Source organism: Lytechinus variegatus, chromosome 17 (genome assembly GCF_018143015.1).
Source record: "Lytechinus variegatus isolate NC3 chromosome 17, Lvar_3.0, whole genome shotgun sequence".
NCBI lineage: Eukaryota > Metazoa > Echinodermata > Echinoidea > Temnopleuroida > Toxopneustidae > Lytechinus > Lytechinus variegatus.
This window is the reverse complement of record NC_054756.1, coordinates 6,137,630-6,164,203: the sequence shown is the minus strand read 5'-3', so window position 1 is coordinate 6,164,203 and position 26,574 is coordinate 6,137,630. Positions and strand designations below refer to the sequence as shown.

The 26,574-nt window shown below is 37.5% G+C and overlaps 1 protein-coding gene across 1 annotated transcript; it reads right to left on the bottom strand.

The window, feature by feature from the left end:
* Positions 1 to 12: 12 nt before the first annotated feature.
* LOC121430954 lies at positions 13 to 23,514 on the bottom strand. Its single transcript, XM_041628389.1, has 12 exons — positions 21,832 to 23,514; positions 18,735 to 18,834; positions 16,554 to 16,919; positions 15,767 to 15,857; positions 12,225 to 12,320; positions 10,395 to 10,496; positions 5,987 to 6,057; positions 5,361 to 5,589; positions 3,410 to 4,168; positions 2,740 to 3,138; positions 1,498 to 1,907; positions 13 to 686 (listed from the first exon to the last, which is right to left on the bottom strand). The coding sequence occupies exons 1-12, from the start codon at positions 22,482 to 22,484 to the stop codon at positions 390 to 392; spliced, it is 3,573 nt and encodes a 1,190-aa protein (XP_041484323.1). The 5' UTR covers positions 22,485 to 23,514; the 3' UTR covers positions 13 to 389.
* Between the last annotated feature and the right edge of the window lie 3,060 nt (positions 23,515 to 26,574).

Genomic DNA, 26,574 nt, shown 5'->3' with positions numbered 1-26,574 from the left:
GGTCACTTGAGGCAATTCGTGAAAATGGTGACTTGATCCGCCGTACAGCGGAAATCATTGTTTTTATTTACCATGTTTAGTGGGTTTTACTATGTTTACGACTACTTATAATTTATACCTGTCAATGTCTGTTCTGTTGTATAAGAATTTTATTTGTATTCATGTATTTTTTGTTCATTTTAAAGAGGTGTGAAATAAATGAATCTGAATCATGTTGATACGACATCGATAAGTATGGCCATGTACATCAAAGTCACCACCCCACTTGTCAGTTTCTGGACATAAATAAGGTCTCTTAGATCGCAACCCGTTGAAGAACTAAATGAATTTGATGTAATCTCTTAAGGTCACCATCCGTTGATGAAATTGATGACTCTGATGCAAATCTCTTAGGGTCGCCATCCGTTGACGAACTTGATGACTTTGATGGCGTGGAATTGTGACATGTGAAACTCGGTTCGAAGAATCTCCTCGGACATCGACTTTAGAAGCTCGCCGTTCATCTTTTCCGATCGGAGCTTGTCGATGATATCATCACGGATGTTAAGAAGACGAAGTGCCTGAGCGATCTGATCGCAGCTAAGGGTAGCGATGTCCACTGGTACATCCTTGAGGTTCTTGATGCAACTGCGGGGTAGGCTGGCAGATTTTTTGGCGATTCGAGCCGGTACAGTTGGAGGCGTTGCCTAGTAAAGTTTCCAACACAAATAAGTGAATTAATGAATTAATAGATGGATAATGGAATGACATATATCTATATGTGAAGAATAGTACACTAAGACAATAATAGTTGATTAGCTTAAACTAAAGATCTGTCCTACTCCTTTGTAAAGTTTGACAAATATCCAACTCGAATCGAAACCCGTACTTTGGACATGAAAGAAAAAATGACTATGTGTTGAAGGGGCCCGGGAAAAAAGGATGTAGCTAGAATGGATGCTCTACCATTTCTTAAATATGAGCTCCAACTTGAATTATCATGGGGACCCCTGTAACTTGTTCACCTCTTTGAAATACTTTTCCTCGTAATAAAGGTTCCCAGTGATGACTATTGCACATCTGTAAAGCGCCTATAGAGACGTCGTTCCGATATTTAGTGCTATATAAAAGCGGAATATTATGTTCATGACAAAAAAGGCACGTTCCTCTTAAAACGTGCATGTAAGATAACGATTATATTTAAAATTGTGTTTAAGAAAAAAGTCTGAATGGCAACAAGAAACAAGGGTCTCACTCCACGGATCTAGAAAGGGGCGTGGCGCCCTTACTTGTGCTTTTTTGTGTAAGATAATGCACTGGCAGATCACCTTGAGGCGGAGCCTACCATCTCTCTACCCCCTCGCCTTGATCAGCCCCTGCTGATAATTATACCTCATAATATACATACATTAAGCAGATAGGGTTAAATATTAACTACTTAATTAATGGTATAGGTGTCAATACTTCATATTCATATTTACGTCTTCAGAAAATAAGAAAAGTGCAACGATCGCTTACATTCAAAGCAGCTCTATTCGATGAGTACGTTTGAGTGTCGTCATATGTCGGCGCCTCTGGATAGAGATAATTATGATCGCCATCATCATCGGAATCATCATCGGAATTGCCATCAGAATCGCCATCTTCTGTTGAAGTCGCTGGGTGGCTAGGTAATGGATCATGTCTTCGAGGGATAGCCCCGTCGTGTGACTTCGACAGAGAGAGCATGATGTTGCTTAGTGGTGAAGGTCTCGGGGCGATGTTGGCGGTGGGGATTTGGGGTTTCTGTATGGTCGAAGCCCTACTGCGGTTTGAAGGGAAGTAACTCCGTTGACGTTTAACTTTTACAGATGATTTTGAGGGCGTTGCCGACATCCGAGGTGGTGTAGCCGGTCCCGTAGCAGGTACTTCGTGAGAGTGAGCATTACCTGGTGGAAAAGGGGCCAGGTTACAAAGAGATGATAGTTGCTTTATTTTCCTTAAATTTTCATTTGCATATCCTTCATTATCAGTATTATCCCTCAAAATTGATCAGATATCCGACTTGATCGCAAAAGAAAACGCAAAATGAAATATATTTCGTCTTAATATAAGTCTGTAATACAGTAGACCTAAATTTCGAAATCATCTATCATGTTGCTCCCACGATTACAATTAGAAAGTTGTCTTTACTGGCTTTGATGAGCATTAAAAAGTTCTTACAAGATTATAGTATTTATACGGGTCACACAAGTAATGCAAATTCTCCGAGAGGCTTCGATTGGATGTACTCTGTGGCAAAAGGATCCCATGTATCATCACAAGAAGCAAAGGGCTCGGCAATATGCGGACAGGTTGATCTGAAATTTCTAATCTGGATTCTAGAATGCATCTGACAAAGATTTAGGGACAATATCTTGGAATTCTCTTTAAACATCAAATGTTCTTAGCCCTTTATTAAAGAGCACAATGGTAATTCAGAAGTTGGGATGCATATGTACAGATAGTCACTTCGAATGGAGATAAAGAGTTACTGGTACCCCTGCCGCGTCGTATCGATATCAGTGGTTATTGCACTTTGACCCAGCAGAAAAACGTTAGCATGAAGTCGAACTTCGGCTTTTTATTCTCACTAATATCATAGACTCATTATGTATAATCTAAAGAAAAGTTAGTGGAGGTGTCCAGGCCTTGCAGCGGCCTGCATAAATTGGGCCTCATTTACTACTCCCATTTCCAAATCATTACCATCACAATCAACTACATACATGCCTTACGTACCCCTATTGTGACGAAGCAAGTTCTCCATGGATGATGATCGGTCTGCCGGAAGCGGAGGTGGCAAATCCCGACTGCCTTCGAGGATGTTCTCGCTACTAAATGGACGTTGTCGTCTGGGAGGTGTTGCCTTTGGTTCAAGAGTATAGTCGGAAATCGGCGACACCTCGGACTGCTTATTGCTCATCGGAAGCGGTGGCAACTTCCGATTGGCGGCCGCGAGGTTCCGATGGCCGTGTGGAGACAAGCATGATACGGAACGCCCCAGTGAAACACTTCCCTTTTCATGCATCCTTCCCAGCGTTTCGGTGCGCTTGTGTCGCATCGTGGAGAACGTTGGGTAGCGATTCAAGTCATTCGCTTTCAACGTCATAGTCTTGATTGAATCTGGGAAACTTTGGCCTGTGAGATATAGAAAGAAAGAGATAGGGGAAGGGAAGGGAGATGGTGTAAGTTAAATCTTTTACGACTAAACATTCATTCATGAGGTTTTAAGATCTGATGCAAAAAAAGTTTGTGAACTGTCACCCAGTCCCCCTAAAAAAAGAAATACATAAATAAAGAAAAACTTTTGAGGGTTCAGAAGAAAGGAGTTAAACTCCCTTTTGGGTAGGCAATTTCACCGCTTTACAAAATCGGAAAATTAGTTCTTAGTTCTCAAAGTAATACTTACTATCCGACATTGGTAAGCCTGTAGATGATGATAGGCTTGTAAGACTCTCCACCGATGTCGCTGATTTCACTGAATCTACAGAAGCTACAGAGGCGGCCGAGACCCCAGATGTCAACGAAGACAAGGAAGCCAGAGAAAGCGACCTCGCTGGAAGAGGAGGAGGAAAGTCGGCGAGAGGAAGCTCGCTCAAGTCTTTCACGCCGTCTTCGGAAGGTGGCGATGGAAGCGGTGGCGGTGGTGGCGATGGTGATGAAGAAGAAGATGATGATGGTGTTGGCGATGGAGGCGACGGTGGTGGGGGTGACGGTGATGTTTCTTGGACCTTTTCAGGATAGGGAGCTATCGTTTGCCGAGGAGGAGGAAGAGGTGGTGGTATGTCATCGATCATGTCGATCGGCTGGTTTCCGGATAGTCCGGTCAAGCTGTTCTGGCCATCAACTGTAGCTGACGAGAAATTGGTTACACTATGGCGAGCTCGAAATTCGAATAACAGAGACGACATCACGGTGTCCATGGACGTCTTGTTCACTGCCGACGTATCTTTACGTGAAACTGGAGTTGCTGGCGAAAGCGTATTCCTTCCCAAACCATTAACCATTGAAGCACCCAAAGTAGAAGCGGTTCTTTGTGTAAATCCTCCAAGCGTAATGGGTGTGGACTCTCTTCGATAAAGTGGTGAGCGGTCTGGAATAGGAGGCGGCGCATTCCGAGGAAGGGAGTCAGGACATCGACTTCTTAAAGATTTTCTTGGGAAGTTTCCTGACGGAATGTAAAGAAATAAACGCTCATAAAAAATCATTCATATTGACTAGACCAGTAGTCAGCTGGGTACAGCTGATATGTCTCGTCACATTTCCGACATATATTTTAGTCAGAAATAACTATGTTCTAGTAAAATAATATGAGAAAAAAGTAAAATATGACTAGAATAATAGTTGCACCCTGCTGACCCGATTAACTAGACATTTTTGACTGATTGGTTTTTAGAGTGCAGGTTTAATAGGAATCATAATTAAAAAACACCTTTGGTCAGGAGCAACGTTCTAATGAGTATGCCGCTGAGCGTTTTCATATTCTTATCCTATATCTAAAGCCGTTGTATATCGAATACCACATGCGGCTAATTCGTGGACGGGAAATTATCTGTTTGAAAACTATTAAAATAGTGTTTTCCTTTCAAGCTTGATAAAGATGGAACACCAATTTTTGTTGTCAGCTAGTTTAATTCACTAAGATTGACCCACTTAACCACACCTAGAATATTCATGGCATATCGTCGAAAGAAGACAAGTGACAAAAACATCGGAGTCGAGTGTTAACATATTCGACAAGAGAATCTCGTTGCAGTAGATTAACACAATAGTAAAGAGAGCCCAATGGAGACATGAAAATGGGTCCTGGGCCCGTCTCACAAAGAGTTGCGATTAATCAGATCAAACGCAACTATGGAGAGTCAGCAAAGTCAACATATAAAATGCATGTTTGTTCAAATTATTTTCTAGATATGAATGTATATGCATGGATTCATTGATTTATCTTTTGTTAACAAAGGAAATTTTGCAAATTTCCTGTAGAAAAAATATGGCACTGATGGATTTCCATATAGAGTTACGATTGATTGGATCAATCATATTTCTTTGTAACACGGGGCCCTGGTGAACACTGTTTTTTGTGGGAACTTTAGCAGTGGCGTAAACCTGTGGTAGCTAGAATAAGAATAGATTTATAGACATGAGGATAATATGGAGAGGAAAAGGAAAAAGAAGATTAATAAGAATGAGTCAAAGAAGAGGAAAAAGAAGAAAAAGAAGAAGAAGAAAGGAGAAGAAAGAAGAAGAAGAAAAAGAAGAAAGGGCCGAAAAGAATTTAAAAAGGGGAGCGAGAAGACAATAAAAAGATGTTGTAATCATGGTAATGTCGTAATGATAGTAGCATATCGCATTATAATCACCTGGCACACCGGTTGTTTTCAACTCTTGTAGCTCCTCGTCATCGCTCTGACTGCTTGCACCATCCTCATCAATATAAATATCCTCATCAATGCTCCTATTCTTCGGAACTTGGTAGTACGAAGAGCTTTCGGTCAAATCCTGCGTGAACCGAAGGATGCTCTTCAAGGAGGGAGACGGCACCATGCCGGGGACCAGAGGGGATCTGAGGATTGTGTAGTCAGTACCAAACTGCACATGTGGGGGGGGGGGTGGATGGCGGAAAGGACAGGATTTAATCGTGATGATCACAGGAACAAATTAAAAAGAAGAATCCGAAATGCATGTAGTTCTACCCGACAACACTACAAACAGGATGACCCCGGTAGACGATGAGCATTTTTTAGACACTTTTTCGTATTTCAATGGACACCAACAACTATCATCATTTGATTTATAAAGACTGTATCGTAAACCAGTGAAAGTATCCCACCCTAGTATCATGCCTCAAATATTTCCTTTTTTGAGGATGTGCGTGATGGTGTGTGTGCGTTAGAGAGGATGTGTGTGGTGGGTGGGTGTGAGTGTGTGTGCCATTGGTCGGTAAGGGCGAGGGTGTGTTTGTGTGAAGATACATGCCACTGCTTACCTCATCATCGAGTGACTGACTGCAATTTGCAAATCCACCCTCTTTAAGTGGACTCACGCTTTTGTCCCTCTCTACGAAAAAGAGTGTAATAATGAATTAATTGTTGATAAATATCCACAAATAGGATTAAGAAAACGGCTTAGCCTCCGTACTTCAGCAAACGATTGCTGACGAGTCCCATTCATTTAGCATTATGTCAATATTGATAAATTTATTTAATATTTCAATTGTCACCTCATACCAGGCCTCTGAAACCTGGCTCAAATCCTAGTACACAAAATAAATAGTGGCTCTGATATCATTAATGTATATCTAATAATTATTTTTGGACTAAAATATAATGTCATTCATTTGATAGAAAATGGTATTTGCTACTAACAATTTTGATCATGCCAATTATATTATGGGAGATGCATTGTTTTGAAAGAAGAACGAACAGATAAAAATATCATTTGAGGCAAGGATATTTCGAGGAAATCTATCAAAGGAATAATTCATGAGCTAAAATTTATGACCGTTTTAATTAAGTGATATATAGTGCGAGCTTTCCCGTGATATTTGGTCCGTTGACAATTGCTGCGCTATAAATTCCTCACACATATGGAATGACCAAGCGAGACAAAAAAAGAGCAAAGAAAAAAAAAGAAAAAAGAAAGTGAAAGAAAAAAAGAAAGAAAGAGGAATATTGGCGCCGAATTGATGATGCTCGACCTAGGAGCGCCGAACTCATATTCGACATGGGGGGGGGGGGCGCCGAATTGATAATGGTCGACCTAGGGACGCCGAATTGATGTTCGATATCGGGAGACGCCGAAATGATATTCGACCAAGGGGTGCCGAATAGATGTCCAACATGGGGGGGGGGGGCATCAAATTGATGTTCAAATTAGTGGTCGCAAGATTTGCTTAGAATGTCCGCTCGGGAAAGAAAGAAATACTTTTCCATCCCCCCCCCCCTCTAATTGGTAAAGACACCATCACTCACATAATTTTAATAGGGCCTACTCTAATGAAAATTTAAACTAATTTGAAACCCCAAAATGCTTAAAATATTCGACATGGGGGGGGCGCCGAATTGATAATTGTCGACCTAGGGACGCCGAATTGATGTTCGATATCGGGAGACGCCGAAATGATATTCGACCAAGGGGTGCCGAATAGATGTCCAACATGGGGGGGGGGCATCAAATTGATGTTCAAATTAGTGGTCGCAAGATTTGCTTAGAATGTCCGCTCGGGAAAGAAAGAAATACTTTTCCACCCCCCCCTCTAATTGGTAAAGACACCATCACTCACATAATTTTAATAGGGCCTACTCTAATGAAAATTTAAACTAATTTGAAACCCCAAAATGCTTAAAATTTTAAGCTTTCTAGTCGTATTTATTCTTTCAAAAAGTGGTATTACAACATGGATTTTTCTTTCATGAACACATAAAAAAGTGGTCTTCTATTGCATTTGGTCACGTGACTATGAAATAAGATAATTCAACATGCATTTGGCAGGGGGGGGGGCGCCATTTTCCGAAAGTTCACAGGGGCGCCAAAATTATGTCGGACTCTAGGGGTGCAAAATCCTGGATATTCGCCTGCTAAGAGCACCCCTCGTACCATGTTATATATAATCCCATAAAGTGATATTATATATTGGAAATGATTTTCCCTGTCAACCTGGTCAATATAATACCTTTACACTGTACATGTCTATTATTAATCAACATAGGCGTATACTTTTGAAAACACGAGATGGATTAATGCCAATTTAGGCTCGGCTGAAGAGCATAAACATATAATGTATGCTAGATTTCAAGGTGATGAACGTTTGCACACTTCCTCTAACCAATTTCTACAAAAGTTTACCATTTAAATTCGATTGGTTCGAGGTAATCGTAACTTATACTTTCAGTGTACGCGTATACTTACTTGTGCGTGCCACCAAAAAAAAGGAAACCGATAATCTGGTTGATGCTTTATCATTTACTCATCACAAATATTATGAATAAATAAATCGTCATTGCTAAGTTTAGAGTCTCTTTTTTCAATTGATATATTTGACATTTAGACGATTGCCCATTCACGTATGGATGAGCAATAACAAATTGAAGGAATAAAGAATTTAAAAAATCATTTGCCAACGGTTATGGTATCTGAATTTCAAAAAGAAAATGACAACCATTTCAATAAATGCTCACTAATATCTCACCTATATCAACAAAAATGATCGACATAATTAAGTGATGACAATGTTCTATTTCTTTTCAGTATCAGCATTTTCAGTAAGTTTACAGGCTGGCGCTATTCAGAACACTCCGTTCTGTCAACGGGGGCCTTTAAGCTTTATGGGGCATTTATCTCTAAATTGTAGTAGTGATTACGTTATAATAAATCATCGTAAACTCTCGGTATCGTTTATTGTGGGAAGCACTTTATACACCTAAAGCTGAGTTGAAGCTGTTCGCATGGGCTAGACATGTTATAGATTACACGGCGACTGTCTAGATATCATCCAATTTATGTCACTATTTCTTTTTTAAAAGGACAATATTGAAATACATAATGAATTATTACGGACATACATAATGAATTATTGAAATACATAATGAATTATTAAGGACATACATAATGAATTATTACGGACATACATGACAGAATGACATGTACTGTATATATTTTGCTAATTGAACAATTGTTTGTCGTCGCTTTGTTCTTTTCTAGATTATCGTCCGTATATTGAACAATCAAGTTAAATGAATGAATGAATCAATCAATCAATCGCTGCACAAGCTCCGGTGTTGATTTAACACCAGCCTGAAATTTATATATGCCCTCACCAGAGAAGTGTTAAACAACACCAGTTTGGTTTTGGTCTAACACCAGGTAGGTGTTTATACAACACCAATTAGTATTAAAACAGCATCGGTTTGATTCGAAACTGGTGTTGTTTCAATACTTCTCTAGTGTGGACATATATAGATTCCGTTCTGGTGTTAAATCAACACCGGAGTTTTTGCTATCAATCAATCAATCAATCAATCAAATCAAATCAATCAATCAATTAATCACAATGCAAAAACTCCGGCTTGATTTAACACCGGCCTGAAATCTATATATGTCCACACCAAAGAAGTGTTAAGCAACACCAGTTTGGTTTGGGTCTAACACCAGATAGGTGTTCATACAACACTAATTAGTACCGAAACAGCATCGGTTTGTTTCAAAACTTCTCTAGTGTGAACGTATATAGATTCCGGTCTTTAAATCAACACAGGAGTTTTAGCAGTGCAACAGTGGCGTACTAGGGGCGGGGGGGGGGGGCAAAAACGTCCGCCAAAAAATTTGACAAAAAAAAGGTTTACAAGCTCGTCAGGGGGGGGGGGCAAAAAAGGTCTTTCAAGCTCGGCAGAGGTGGCAGGGATACGTCCTTTGCATGGGTTGTGGCTCGTCGTGGGGGCAGACTGCCCCCCGTATGGACGCTAGTGCAGTGCAATCAATCAATCAAGTAAAGAGATTTATTTTTTATAAATAAAAAAATCTATCGGTAGGTCAGATATAGAATTAAATGATAGGATTGCAGTAAACTATGTTAAAATAGCAGAAAATGGGGAACTCTACCGAGTCACCTAAACATACTTGATGCTGACTATTGGATGGTCAACATAACAGTCAAGTCCACATTGGACTATTCAAACAGTGCTTGCCCAGAGTAACGCATTTTATGAACTTTATGGTAGTCACATGTACCACATACAATGAAAACAAACTTTATTCCATCATATACAGTATACAGAAAGTTTCTTCCAAGCATTCATATTACTTGACAAAGATCAAACTGTCCTTGTTAATGTTCAAATGATGATAAGCCATGCTTTGTATTTTCCTCGAATCAAAAAGTATAAATAATCCTATTACAAATATGGGCGGCCGGGGCCACGGCATTTCGGTAGGATGGGGGTGGCAGCAAGACGGCCTTATGATGACGTCATTGAAAAATAGGGGTATAGCAACGTAAAGCTCTAATTCCTTCCACTTTCTCCTTTTTAAAATTGATTTACTACTTGAAAATCCATAAGGACGGTCTCCCCCAGCCCTACCTTTTTTTGTGGCGGCACCTTTGAATACCATTCAAGCTAAGTGGGGAAGATCCAAAATGATTCAAGAGGTTCGAGCTCTGTTCACTTCTTTTGGATTGTGACGTTAAATGGCGGTCCCAGACGTAAAATAATCACTTCTGACCGATACGCGTCACAGACACACACTCACCCACAGTCACACACACGCCAACAGTATATAAGTCTGAATAACTCAATCACATACACCCTCACACACACACACACCATCACCCATCCTCGCGCCAACAGTATATGAGCTATATTGGAAGACTTCGTGAATCTTTTCACTGATCGACCTACCTTCTTTTCGCCGTATGGCACCAAGGCTAACATACGGGTCATCGGGATCGGCCCCTCCGAGGGTACGCTCGTCACCAACCGTGTCATCCTCACCCTCACCGCCTGAAGGTATTTGAAAGAAAAAAAAGAATATAGAGAATTAATAAATAATTCAGGATTTTACTTTGAAAGCAATTGCTAAATTTTCAGAGTCAGCCCCACTCAAACCACGAAGAACTCTAGGCAAGGTCAAAGTTAGGGTATAGAAATAATAATACATTGAATTACACTTAACATTATAAAAGCAATGAGTGTTGTTTGGAGTGTTGTTTGTTAAATAATATTGTATAAACAATGACAGTATGCACAAATAGATGCACCAATAGACCTGTACATAAAATGATAATGATTGATTCTTTAGGAATGGAAATACAGTGCGTCCCAGAAAAAACGAAACCGAGATTTAGCGATCATTTATCATAACTTAATCATAAATAAAATAGACAAATGACCTACCAATTTAAAGCTTAGAATCCCCTCTTTCATCTGATATTACTTAGATTATTTCTTATTCACGCATCAGTGAGCAAAAACAATTTGAAGAAAGGATACCAAAAACTCATTTGGCGGGGGGTATCTGGGTTTCAAAAAGAAAACCACATTTCTGAAAAGTTCAATATCTGCTCTTTAATTTGGTACCAAAATTACAGAAAATGGTCAAGAAATAACAAAGTTCTGATCATTTGAAATAAGGCTTTAATTTCAATAATTTCATAAAATGAAGAGGTTCTCCAGGCTGGCTTTCTAACTCACTCGACACTCCGTTTTGTTGACGATCAGCCATGCATTAAATCTTTTGTTCACCATGCGAAAGCTTATGTGGGAAACCGGTGAAAACACGTTTATCTCATGAAATTATGGAAATACAAGCCTTATTTCAAATGACCAGAACTTTTTTATTTCTTGACCAAATTCAGTAATTGAGGTACCAAATTAAAGAGCAGATATTGAACTTTTGAGAAATGAGGTTTTCCTTTTGAAACCCAGATACCCCCCACAAAATGAGTTTTTGGTATCCTTTCTTCAAATTGTTTTTGCTCACTCATGCGTGAATAAGAAATAACCTAAGTAATATTAGATGAAAGAGGAGATTCTAAGCTTTAAATTGGTAGGTCATTTGTATATTCTATTTATGATTAAGTTATGATAAATGATCGCTAAATCTCGGTTTCGTTTATTCTGGGACGCACTGTATAACACGTGAATTAAATAAATATAACATGGCCAATAGTTGTGATATTAGTGGAAGTAAAATAAAATTTTTACTATCATATTACTATAAACAACGGAAACTATAAATCGACGATATATGCCCCAAACCTCACACAGCAAGCCAATTAATGAATAAAAAAAACTCCCCCGGGCACGGCGGGTATATTCTCTATGTTTGTTCATTGTTGTTATTTGTATTAACTGGGAACGTTTCTTCAATGCATTCGTTTCTTAATAGTGTAGACAACATACTAGTAATCATGATTTCTTTATCAATGTTCATGTTGTGTGTGTGCGTGTGTGTTTAACAAGTACACAGTAAAAAACAAATAGCACGTTGTTTAAGCCTGTCACAATAACAACAGGTTGTTTAATTTTCTTTAATTGTTTAAACCTTTTAAACAACTTGTTTAAAAAAAAGCTGTTTAAAAAGTTTAAACAGTAGATGACAGGCTTAAACAACATGCTTAAAATTTTAAACAGCGTTTTTACAGTGTACTATTGGCATATGACCATGCCTCCTCTCATTTCTCTTCATGATATTGAAGTGTTTTAATCGAAATTCCCTAGAATCTTTACCTTCTTCAGAAGTAACATCGAGGTCAATGTAGTGATGGCTAGAGGTTCGACGTCTCTCCGTATCGTGTTCTCTTAGATAAGATGGACGGGATAGTGCTATAATCAGACAGTGAAATTTAATTAGGCAGGTAATTTGAGCTTATCAATTAAAAAAATGCTTGTTGATTTTATTGGCATGATTTGCGTGTGAGGTAAGGGGCAGTGATAAAAAGATTTTATTACTTTTCAGTGATAAAGAAGAGAAAGAGAGAAAAAATATAGATTTTTATCTATTTTTCTTTTGTTTTATTTTTAAAATGATTGAATTTCATTCATTTATCATTTTATAATTCATCTTTTTCATTTGTGTATTCATTTTTAATTTCATTTTTCAATTCTATTTCATTATTTGTGTGTGTGTGTGTGTGTGTGTGTGTGTGGGGGGGGGTAATTTGCTTGGTCCGAGATTGAATAAAAAGTGTGTTTTATCCGAAAAACTTTTAACCCCTAAAATGCTTTGCCTAATTACGAAATTCACAACAGGGACAAGTGGTATCCCCGTTCTGCGACTGGGATATTCTATCGTTATTAATGAACCAAAAGCAAGAAACAGAAAGTCCGATGTGATTTTTTGCCAAGTTGTGTATATTGAAGTGTCCTTTCACTTAGCATTGACCTATGCACTAAGTAATAATGACATCTCCATCTCACAGTGGAGGTGCTGTGGCCGAGTGGTTTAAGGAAAGTCTGGGGTTCGATCCCCGGCCGCGGCACCTATGCCCGTGTGCAAGGCATTTAATCTACAAAGCTCTTTTCTCCTGGTTTAAAATATATGGAAATGCTTTATGCACTATTGGTAACTAGGTGTGAAAATATAATAATAATGACATCCCTTAGCCAAGTTTTGAGTTCAATAGGGTGTAGTGATTACAGCTGAAATTTTAACAATGTCAACTTTCAAAAATTTGTTCACACCTTTCTGCTTCTGTTATTCACTTGCTAGTACGTTTATCGGGATTGAACACTCCTCTAAGTATCTTTTGGTGTATTTATATATGTATTATACTTACAAGAAATCGGAAAAGATTATCGAGAATTCAATTTGAAATACATGTATTTCTTTTAAAAAGAAAATATGCAAATAAATTATGTAACGCGATTTTGAATGTTGAAATATGAATACAATAATCACCCCTAAAGTTTTTTTTTCAATCTACAAAATATCACTATTTACAAGGTAAGTGTATCACAAATTACTCATTATACTATCGAAATATATTTGCTTTGGGGTTACTCAGTTTGCTCTCTTGCAGATTAAGAGCATTTTATCCAAACACATAGCATAGCCCCACAAAAGCTTAACCCCCCCCCCCAATTCAACAGAGCGAAGATCATTCACCCCTATCATGCCTATATTCCGAGTGGAATATCGTATTATTACCCCCCCCCCTAAAAATGATAATAAATAAATAATAATAAATAGATAAATAAATAAATAGGTAAGGAAGTAAGTAGTGATATACTGCAATATCTCATAGTGCTCGACTGTGTGGGAGCTGAGTATAAATGATTTATTGGTTGGATTGCTTAACTAATTATAAGCTAGTCGTACAGACTGTTTCACCCTAAGGCTCATCAGTCGCTGATGAGTCTTAGGGTGAGACAGTCTGTACGAGAAGCTTACTTTAGCTGCAATCCAAACAATAAATTATTTAGATAAATAAATAAATAAATAAATACATGAATAAGTAAATAAATAAATTCAAGCTTTGAAAACGGGGAAAAGATGAGTCCGACACAATTCGCAATGAAAATGAAACTTGTATTTCCGGTTTTAGAAATATCTGTGAACAGGTTTGATTTCGATAGAAAAGGACAAGATCTATACAGAAGTACGAACTGCGGTAAAGGTTTCAACATGTTCAACGAGAAGTGAAATCTTTTTTAATCGTTAAACTATAAGAAAGTTGTACTACTCTTCTTTTGACTTTAATACACACAGTTAAAGTTCAATTTCTACAAACAGTTCCCTAGGCCTAAATGATGCAACCAACAATCGAAAATCTATGACATGAAAATCCGATTAGGAATTATAAACTTATAGCTGTTTTAAAGATGGATTACTCGAACAAAATAAACGATTTTATGAAAGACAATAATTACCTGGTCGTTGGTTGGGACAGAATCAGGAATTGTAATACAAATGAATTATTCCTTATTGGTTTGTCCTAAAAAATAAAAACTATCTTTTTGAGTAAGACTTTGAAAATAATACATTTTTTTCGTTTTAGGTGTGTTGAAGAAATGAAGGAGTAATCTTTATAATTATACTACTTTACAAAGACGTAACGACCCAATATAAATCCCCACGGCGAAGTGCTTATAACTATTTTTTTTTAATTATAAAACCCTTTCTTCTGATTTTGTTCAAAACCCTCCTGCTTCTGTTCATTCGGATTTTTAAAACAGCTATAATTTGATGACACAACTCACAATCAAAATGAAACTGATATTTCCGGTTCTAAAATATTATCTGTTGAAGGGAAATTTTGACTGGGAAATTACTTTCGAATCTATTAGAAAAGCTCCGATGTAAAAGAAATGCGTAGGACTTTTGTTGTAAAGGTTTCGTTGAAGAGCTTAACAAACATCTACTTATGTTTATATACTCTTAAACTTGCAATCAGTCAATCAATGTTAAAAAAATATAGTGATGACTTATCGACTGCGCGCAGGAGCAACCTATATGCTTCCGCCATTGCAAGATCAGAAATGTACTAAAAAACTGATTCAAACACTATTATGTCACTATTGACGTTGTGAACATAAAGTCTTATTAAATATTTCAAACTTTTTTCATATCGTAAAATAACGAACAATAGAATTGATCCATAAAACGGTTGTTTGGTTTTATTGCAACGATGGACCCAGCTAGTAGGTCCCATATTGCAAGATGACATTCGTGTGTATATAATGACCTCATTGAACTCTGCATTTGACCTCATGCAACCAAAATCTAGTCAGAACATTTCCCGTCCAATCAAATATGCATGCATAAAACCAAGTTTAGAAATAGACCCGTGAACACGAGAACGCGAATATTTCTCGCTATAAATGACTTCTGCAGAACTTTTCTTCTTACATGAGCGGGTATGAAATTATTTGTCTGTTGATATACTAAACTAGATCCCCGCCATTTTCATCTTTAGGATGAGATTTTACTGATTTTTACGATACTGCTGCTCGCATATCTGAGGTCACAAAAAAAGAAAACTCTAATAACTTTTCAAAGCTTTGATGGATTTCCTCAAACCTTCGATCACCAATACTTTTTTATTATTTCTTTCTGTTACTTTTACAGCGTTCATTTTTGTCAGGGTGAACTTCCCATTTAAAGGGAAATTCAAATTGATAACGAAGGACCGGAGTGCCGACAATATGGCAAATTTAGAAAAGTTTTCTCCAAATCAGATGCTTATGTTTTTGCTTATCCTACTCTGTGAAAGAAATCAATTATAACGTAAAAAATAATTGATGGCAAATTAGTGTGCCGGTCGACTTACCCTTTTCTGGAGTTCCGTAAATCTTGGGTTGAATATCTGAAAACGGAACTAAAACCGCCATTGGTGATCCATACTCGTTAAAATAGATGTCCTGCAATATTAAATGAACATTAAAATTCTCTTTGGCGGTTGATCACCTTACACATACAAGTTGGGGGCCTTACAAATTGCACTGAAACAAAGTCAGACTAAACCCAGTACGAACTAATAAGGCGAGAATATCTGCGCTGGTGTGCATTTTCATAAAATTTTCGAAGCGTACAATTAAAGACACCGTCACAGGAATAAATCACTGAAAAGAAAAAAAAAGGTATACAACTCCCCCCAAATTGGCAATGCTAATAACGATGATAATATTAACAACAACAAAATAATTTTAACAAAAATAATAACAAGCTCGGCCCCGTTGCACTCCACCCCCACAAACAAATTCCAGCAATTTTTTTTAACACCCTAACTCTCATCCTAAACAAAAACACCCTGACCATCCCCCGCCGCCCCTGCATCAAACACACAATTCTCAGTCACACCTGACCCCCTCTCTCCCAAATCAGTCACGGATATTGCTCTCAGTAACACACCCACACGTAATTATTTTATTCTCACACACTCTTGCATAAATTCACATCCTCATCATCTGCAGACAATAAATGAGAAGATACATGTAGTCCAATGACCTAACTATAACTCGAAGAAAGTATGAAGAAGTTAATCCTCTGAAGTACCCCCCCCCCTAAAATCAACCTAGCACACACCCCCAACATGCACACACACACAAATCACTTGCCTTTGACAGCATGGAGATCATGGAGTCCCCAATGTTTCCCATCTGGTTCATAACTTCGGCGTAACGTCTTGGACTCTTCGTCATATCCGACGAGGTCACGAAGTTGACGTCGATGTTCTTCGACAGAACCATGAGCCTGGAATCGTTCTGATCCCGACAAGCCCCCGACGCCGCCGACGACGGCGATATCAGATTGTTGGTGATAGCCATTGCGAACTCCACCGTCTCCTCTTTCTCTATGGTTAGGTTGAGGTCGAGGGTTTTGATTGCTTTGAGTTGAGATGAAGTCTTTTGAGGAACCCATTCACTTGGACTAAAGTCTCGAACACGCACAGTGATCGGTAAGCGGTAGACACGGAGAAGATCCTGCAGATGTTGGGGTATGAATAAACCGAATCAATTGCATGAATAGCCATTCATTATACATGTATACAGTCCAAAAATACTGATTTAATTACGTCGTTGCATTCATCATGTTGAAACGCATCATATAGAAAATAAAATCTGAGGCAATACTATGGACTTGTCGTTGACTTAGTCAGACCTGGGCTTAGTCCCGGGGGTGGGGGGGCACTTCCATTCACGAGTGGATACCATGCGCGACCAAGGGGTCTCGAAAAGCACCCTAAACACGTAATTTCCATCTTCTGAAAATGGACCCCTAACAAGTATTGGCGTGTGAAACCCTACTGAAAACAAAAACGATACTCTTGGCAAATATTCTCTGAAATGAACCCCTTAACAAGTACAGGAATGTTTTATTGTTACGGTTCCTTCGGTCGTCGGCTTTACCTTATTTGGTTTAGTACGACCCCACTTCTACACCTCACGCAAATCGGAGTCTAAACACGAAGTGTTGGGGTAAAAAGGACATCCCTTATAAAACATTTTAATTTTGTTTTATCATCCTCGCAAATTCGACCCTAAACACGTAGTTTTCCTAGCGAAATAGATACCCTTTTTTGATTATTTTTGTGTTTTTGGCACCCTTATCACGTTACGTACGTAACTTGCCCTATCGTGAAAAAGACATCCTTTTTACGTGTTTTTTTTTGGTCGCGCATGGTATCCACTCGTCAATGTAAGTGGCCCCTCCGGGGGCTTAGTTTAAAGATTACGGGGGCGTCTACAGAAACAAGATTCAAGAAATTAGAAATTCATCTCCTGCAGGTGGTAAAAAATAAGGTACATTGAACTGAGAAAAAACACAATGGAATCTAAACGGATACAAAACAATAAGAAGGAAAAAATCAAATGACCACGCAATTGAAAATAAAAATTTAGTGACCTCCAAGATCTTCTCGTAAGCTGAACAATTGGCGGTTGCAGAAATAGCTTTGAATGAAATAACAAAATTAAAATAAATGAAGGTCCCACATGCGTACTGCTGATTGGTTATAAAAGTCAATGTGCGGATGATTTTTTGAATTGTGTTTGAGTGCAACTCATATTCCATGGACCCCTAGTCCCATGGGAAACTGAAATGGGGAGATTTTACCCCGATCTTTACCTTCGAAGAGATGCAGGCCAATGAAAATGAGAATGGTGAAGACGGTAATGATGTTAATGTTTAATGATGATGGTGAAGCGAGGATGGTGATAACGATGGCAATGATGAGGTCGATGATGTGATGATGAAATCTCTGATAATCTTATTGTAACGACGACGATGATGATGAAGAAGGTGGTGAAAATGGTATCGATGGTGTCAGTTATGATGAGATGATGAAGATGATGATAATTAAGAAAATTCTTATGACGACGATGATGATGTTGATGATGGCTTAGGCGATGATACTATATTTCCTGTCATAAACGGACATGGTTACTCAGTGGTACATCGTCCGCCTCATGAATGGGAGGTCGTGGATTCAATCCTTGGTACTCATACCAAAGACTTATAAAAATGGGACATTCTTCCTTCTTGCTATAGGTAAATAAAACATTATTATTTATTATTGTTAATTATATTGCATGTCCTGCCACATGTGACAAGGTTTGCCAGGTACACCAGGTTTGTTTGTCGTTGTGGTGGTGGTGGTGATGAAGATGGTGGTGGTGTTGATGATGGTGGTGATGATGATCTGAAGATGGTGGTGATGATGATGATGATGGTGGTGATGATTTGTGGTGGTGCTGGTGGTGATGATGATGATGATGATTAAATCCTGATAGAATTACCTGTATATTGTACCGCTTCATGTCAGGGATAGTGTCGAATATACCGTTCCATTTCAGATCCAGTTTGCATACTTGGCCATCAGGTTGGTCAATACGGCAGCTGTATAAGATAAAAGTGAGAAAATGATGAGGGGAGAAAAGAGAGAGAGAGAGGGGGGGGGGTGCAGAAAATATCTTTTCACTGCTCCTATTCAATGCTTTCCCCCGGAGGGGCCATGGCCACTTACATTGACGAGTGGATACCATGCGCGACCCCCAAAAACACGTAAAAAGGATGTCTTTTTCACGATAGGGGGGCACGTTACGTACGTAACGTGATAAGGGTGCCAAAAACACAAAAATAATGAAAAGGGTATCTATTTCGCTAGGAAAATTACGTGTTTAGGGTCGAATTTGCGGGGATGATAAAACAAAATTAAAATGTTTTATAAAGGATGTCCTTTTTGCCCCAACACTACGTCTTTAGAGTCTGATTTGCGCGAGGTGTAGAAGTGGGGTCGTACTAAAACAAATAAGGTAAAGCCGACGACCGAAGGACCCGTAACAATAGAACATTACTGTACTTGCATAGGGGTTAATTTCAGGGAATATTTGCCAAGAGTATCGTTTTGTTTCCAATACTTGTTAGGGTAGGGTTTCACACGCCAATACTTGTTAAGGGGTTCATTTTCAGAATATGGAAATTATGTGTTTAGGGTGCTTTTCGAGACCCCTTGGTCGCGCATGGTATCCACTCGTGAATGGAAGTGCCCCCCCGGGTGCTTTCCACAGATAAAAGTGTGTGCCTTTGATCTAGCTTTCCCTCTAAAAGAAATCGTATTTCTATGACCATGTTGACAAATGTATTCTAAGTCAATCTAATATAATCTATATACTTCTATCCACTATGTACATCTGTTGTAAATCGTTTACGGAAAGCAAATATTTAACATTTCGTTGATGATTGATTGCATACTACTTTCAATCTGTTCTCGATATACAGTTGAAAAAACAACAAAATATCGATGCTACGTCTATACATGACCGTTACCACACTTTCCATATCGTCCAGTAAGATCACTGAAGGTTGAAAAAATAAGCAGCAACTACTTTAGAATGGGCAAATTTTTCATCACACTGGATTAATAGAAAAGCCCAAACATGCCAAAAGAAATGCCCAGTATTAGTTGGACACATAATTACCCTCATGGAGCACTTTGACCGAATCTTGTGAAAACCTGTACATCAATCTCGCAGCTGCACTTTCGATATCTTTGTTTATTTCTGGTCAGCATGTTATAATGCCAATATCTATCAACTTAACTTGCTCTACCTTTCTGATACTCGGTTGATAATGAAAGAAGTGCACGCTATGATGATCAGAAGAGGTAACTATTTAACACTTTTTAGTATCAATCATCTTGTTAGTCCAACGATTTTGTCCATCATAACCCTTACTTAATATCATTTATTGTAATATCATAATTCCCTTATTCCTCTTTAACATTGTTGTCACGTTGCTATTATTTGTAATGATCTTAACCCTTTGGTATTTTATAGTTTTAGACATACATTTTTAACTGATTGCCATTTTTTCACTCAGTTTTCTATAATGCCATGATTATTTCATTGTTCAGTGTTTTTCTCAGTGAATAAACTATACAATTAGTAGTTTAAAAATTAGTTACTGTTCCCTTTTAATAGTTTAAAATATTTTAGTTTGATTCATATTATCATTTAAGTAACAATATTTGTTTATTTATGTTACTTAGTATTGTTATCTTTGACTTAGGTTTTGACTATATTTTCATGTATGATAATGATGATTAATGTTGTTCTTTATGTTTTCATCAGGTCATTGATGGAAAACAGTTTTCTGCTGATCTTTTGTACCTGGATAAATATGTGCTAATAAATAAATAAATTAAGTTGAAAATGGGTTTTTGGAATGAAGTCTGTTCTAATCATTTAGTACTTCGTTTCTCCTTTTCAGTTATACTCACAAATTGAAGTTACACCGTAACAAAAAATACGTGTAGGCCTACATCCATGACCCCCGATTACCATGTTATCAAAGCGTAAACAGTGAAAGAAGGCGACACAAATAAGTATGCGTTCTAATTTGAACCCATAGGCACGTATTCTAAAGTCAGGTTTAATTTAGACTACGGTCTATTTCTGTGCTAAAATTATGGGGAGCCAAAAGTTCAAAAATTCTGTTTATATTGGATATTTCTTGCGTTTACAATTTTGTATCCTTTCGCTTTCATAAGGAAAAAAATACTTCAGATAATATTCACTGACAATTATGAACAGTTGGATGTCATTTGAGTTAATAAATTGAATGTGTACTGCAAGGAATGTGTGCTCCAATTGGCTCTCCACAGTTAAACCACAACTTTAAAACAGGGTTTAATTCAAACCCGAGTTCAGAATACGGGCCACATTGTTTTAGTTGTATTTTTTTACTCACAAACCCCAGGTTGCACACGATGTTGATTTTTTTTGTGTGTGTGCCTTTTAAAGGACAAGTCTACCCCAACAAAAAGTTTATTTGAATAAAAAGATCCAACAAGCATAACACTGAAAATTTCATCAAAATCGGATGTAAAACAAGAAAGTTACATTTAAAAAATACGCTTAATAAAAAAAAAACAGTTATATGCACATCCTGGCTTGTATGCAAATGAGGAGACTATGACATCATCCACTATTTCTTTTGTATTTTATTATGAAATATTCAAATTTTCTCCTCATTGTCAAGTGATACAACATTTAATTCCTCCCTGAACATATGGCATTTGCATTGTTTAATACTATATGTTTCAGTCAAGTTGGTCCTTATTGTCAAATCTTTACAAAATGAAATATTGTACAATTCAAACAATAAAAAACAAAGGAAATAGTGAGTGATGGACATCATCGACTGACACACCTACATGTAGTTGTGCATATCACTGTTTTGTGAAAAATAAGCAAAACTTTAAAATATCATAACTTTCTTATTTTACATCCGATTTTGATGAATTTTTCAGTACTATGCTAATTTGACTTTTCTCTATTTATTCAAGTCAGCATTTTTCCTGGGGTGGACTTGACCTTTAATGGACAAACTTACCTCAAGTATTTATCTCGTGTCGCCCATGGGGAGTGTATTCCCATAACCTCCAGAACATGGCCATCGACGATCTTCGTATTCTGTCTGATCTTCCGCGATGCTTTGATCACTTTCACAAACCTCGGCAGATGATTCGACAATTCCTTGACGGTCTTAAACCGAACCGAACTCCTATTTCCTTTCAGAATCGAAGACCTCTTCGAAAAGGGCTTCAGACTGTCTTGGAACCCCAACGGTGTACTGTACCGGACGCTGCCGCGTACGACCTCGAATGAAATGGACTCCATCGACTTTGGAATGGCCAGGAAAGACGGCAGGTGGATTCCGTTGTATTCATCCATGCCCTTCAAGTGCTCCGCGGCACTGGACTTGAACTCGACAGTTGCCTGGACGATGTCGATGGTTTGAAGTCGGCTGAGTTTCATGATGTCGCCCGGCTGGATCTTGGTGGCGATGTACGGGTCGGACGACATCCCGTCACACTTGATCAGGATGGGTAGAAGTGGCGGGCTCCTCGAGACGATTTCCCCGATTTTATGTGTCGTGTCAACCCAGGTAAGGTCGGCGACTGTTGCCTCTTTTTCGACTGTTTTCGAGGCATTACTTACGCGATGTGGAGTACCGTACAATGTCCGTACATCTATCGTTGCCATAATTGTTTGTGATCTCGCTTACATCTATCAGCAAAGCAATTGTTTTCAAATGTAACTTCCAAGCAATGATGAACTGGTAGTGATTTGTTCCGATGACTGTTTAAGGACCTAGTGTCATTTATCACACAAGTCGTCCCGAACAAGAACAAACCGGATAATTTTCCAAATTCTACATTCCGGTCGTCTGTGTCTCAATCACGTCAATGGTCGTTTCCAAAAAAAAATTCAAGACTAAGTCCAAGATTGACTTATAATGAAGATTCCACGGCAACCTAGATATCTTCTGGCAATCATTGCATTATGGCAAGAAACTGATATGCTTTGCAGAAACTCTCTGATGATTCTGACGACTTTAATTCCAGCAATTTTTTCATCAGAAAATAATGAAAGAGGTATAACATTAACTTCATTCACGACAAATAAAAACACGGTACACCTCGAACACAGAAAGCGATATGAACGATTTTTTGCCTCTAAAGCTTCCTCTTCACTTCAGGGTACAAAATAAAACAAATAATCACATGAAAACAACCTTCTCTTTATGTCTGGATAAGTTGCATCTTCGTTTAGAAAGGACAGAGGTTGAAATTTGGAAACCACAACAGGGGTAAGACCACTTTGAACAGAGTAAGGCCGAGGGAAGGCAACGAAAAGTCGACATTATTTCCCGGCGCTTCGTAATCAAATGAGAACAATTAAGGCATATTGTGCATACCATAATCATTTTAATCAAATTCAGTCGAAAGTCTTCCTTGTTCTATATCTGTCACGGGGAGTAATTTTCAGTTAGGCATAAAAACTCAAGAGTACTTTCCATCAAGTTGAAAGGGATATCCTTGACAGTCGAAACCAGCTTACCATCGCCAGAAAGTTTTTACTTTCGTAAATGTAAATATGTAAAAATAAAGGGAGAAAGACTCTACAAGGAGAGAGTGTTTATGTGTGGATGGTGGTATTGATATTAGGGGGTGTTGCAAGAAAATATTTGCGATCAATGGCAAATATTCTGTTGCAATTTTACAAATGATAGATCAACGTTAGCTGTAGCAAATCAGATTAAACTTCTTTTAAGGAGCAAATTAGCAATCAATCACTAATTTGCAATTAATTGCAAGACACACGATTGATTTAGGGACCGAAAATTGACTTGTAATTGATCGCAAGTTTCTTGCTCTTGCAACACCCCATTAGGGTATTTATTTAACCACGAAACGACATAAAATATGCACCCCCTTTCATCGTTAGTATGCATGCCATGATTTATATCAACGTATACATTTTTTACAGGAAAACTGTAAGGTGATATAAAGTGGTATGACATTGTACAGGACTTGTATGTACCTCAAACCAGGGAATGACTGGGGAGAGTCCGGCAAACCTTTGCAAACATTAAGAACATGTATATAGAACCCTTAAGAGGGCGACCCCCCTGCTGAGAAGTGGGTTAAGATACACGCAGAAAATGAGATAAAGATATTGGTGCTTTTATGAAAATACATGTACGTTATAGAATAATGAAGGTATTTCTTTGTGAAGTTTAACGTTGTAACCTTACAAACAGCTCTTCCATAACAATGTGGTATGATATATATATTTTTTAAAGTCAGATCATACTCCGAAGGTAAACAAATGGAAGTTATTCTATTTGTGGGATCTTCAGACACACCACACCCCTTCTATATAAGCTACATGTACTTCTTTTGATATATTACAAACCATTCAATAGCCTAGCCCCAAAGTATTTGTCCGATTATTTAGAAATTTATGTCCCAGGTAGAAGAACTAGATCCTCTCAAGACCCACTTAAATATCCAACGAAACGAAAACAAACCTTCACTATTGCATCCTTAATGGAATGGACCAAACTCCCTTTCACATTAAGACAATCCCCAATAATTGAATTACTTAAAAGTCCTCAATTTTTTTGTTATTGTTCTAAGCAACTGCCTTCATTTTACATGTCATCATTCTGTATTTTTCTTGCATTAATTCAGTAAACTGAAATTGTGAGCACTTTGGGCCATTTTGGAAAAGAGTGTTATAAATATTAGGTATTATTTGTATTACAGTATCATTATCATTTAAAATAGATTTATATTCGATACTTTCAGTACGTATTTGTTACATAATTATGGAGAGGCAGAGAGCTGCTCTAGCATATCAGAACTTTTAAAAACGATCATTCTTAATATCTTTTATGGTTTTTTACAAACTTTCACCAACATTGTTCTTCAATTAATGTCCAGCTTATCGCCAGCATGTACTTCCCCTGTAATTACCGTCACATATATAGCACCCTTCATCTGAGCTATTATACTAATAACCACATAACTCACTAAAAAAAAGCTGCTCACCCCTCTCAGACTCCATCGTTCACCTTTGTTAGCCTGCATACAATTTTCATATGACAACTTCCAATTTATGCTTAAATGTACATATAGACTGTACAAGATACACAACTGACAATGGCGTTTTAAGCAAGAATATAATATATTTTCTACATTAGGTTCCAATGATTTGATGTTTAAAGGCCAAGTCCATCCTAGTAAAAAAAACACGACAAAGCAAAACTTGAATAGAACGATGATGTTGACATTTCCTCAATTTGTTATAGATAAGTATGACATGCACATTTTGCGTACTTTCAGAGAACAGTTCAACAACACAGTCGATATACAAATGATTTACATCCGATGTAATAACATTTCTAGCATTAAACTTGTTCCATTTTTCAACTTATTGTTGGGATGGACTTGACCATTTATAAAATCCTTATGTCATCTCGAGATATTAACATTACAAGAAGTTATATAGAAGGGAGAGAAGAAAGTCTCTAGATCTTGTAACTTACAAGGTGTTTTTTACTACATGTATTTATTTCAGATATAGAATTTCTAAAAAAAATTTGTACAAGTATAAAAATAATGCACTGCTTTCATATTATTCAAGAACTACATGTCAGCCACATAAATACATTTGGGTTACACCCACTGTGCCCACAGTCCATTTAAAAATTCAATCATCACAGATTTGTACATGTGGGCCTGCCAATCTTGGATAGTGTTGTACTGGCATGAGTTACAAGTCAGCAAGAAATCCGTTTTTATATACATTTTTTCTGATAGCATGATAATCAATGTGTTCCTATAACATGTACAGTGTAAATACGAATAAAGAATTACGATTATTTGATATTCAATTCTTTGAATATGAAACTGGCTACATGAATACCATGGAAGGTTGAATAGGAGTGATTATAGTACATGTATAAAAAACGCCGTATCTCAATAAATAATTGTCCATAATATAGAGACAAGAAAGTCCATATAAAACATATTTTCAGATTAAAATGCAATCCAAGGTGGCAGAAGGAACAGCTGCACTAAAAAGACGCCCATCTTTAGTTGTTTTTGTTTGTTATTCGTGTTGTTTACATGTAGCAGACATGTAATAGAAAAATAAAATAAATACATAAGGATTGATCAGAATATAATTACCATATTACACATTTACCGAATCTATCTATCATTTCTGAAGCAATTAATCACCGTACGTGATATAAACAAATTAAATGGTTTACCCTACAATACAAATCTTTCTATAATAGGGAAATTAATGCACTTCCACTATTATTGTCATAAATGTTATGAAAACTATCATATGTTCAGAAAATTTAAAATAAAGTTTACATTTACATACATTTAACTCAATTCAATTCAATTCATTTTCATTCTTCAACATAATACAAATTAATAATATAAATTAATTTCTATTTCAAATAAAAGCATAATTGTCTTGAAACCCCAAACCCTGTGTTGCATACACATACATATTCATTAAAAGTATATCATACTTTTCATTAAACTTTACATCATAAGTTTTTGTCTGAATAAAATAGTAGCAATTCTATAATATATGAAAAGTGGAAAATAAAAATTAGACAATCTAACTTCCCAGTTCCAAGGTAAGCTACATGTACATGTATGCTTAGAACTATAAAATAACAGGAAACTCCATGATTATGGCTCTCTAGGGGCCCGTTTCAGAAAGAGTTGCAATCAATCGCAACTCTAAAACTCATGCGCAACTT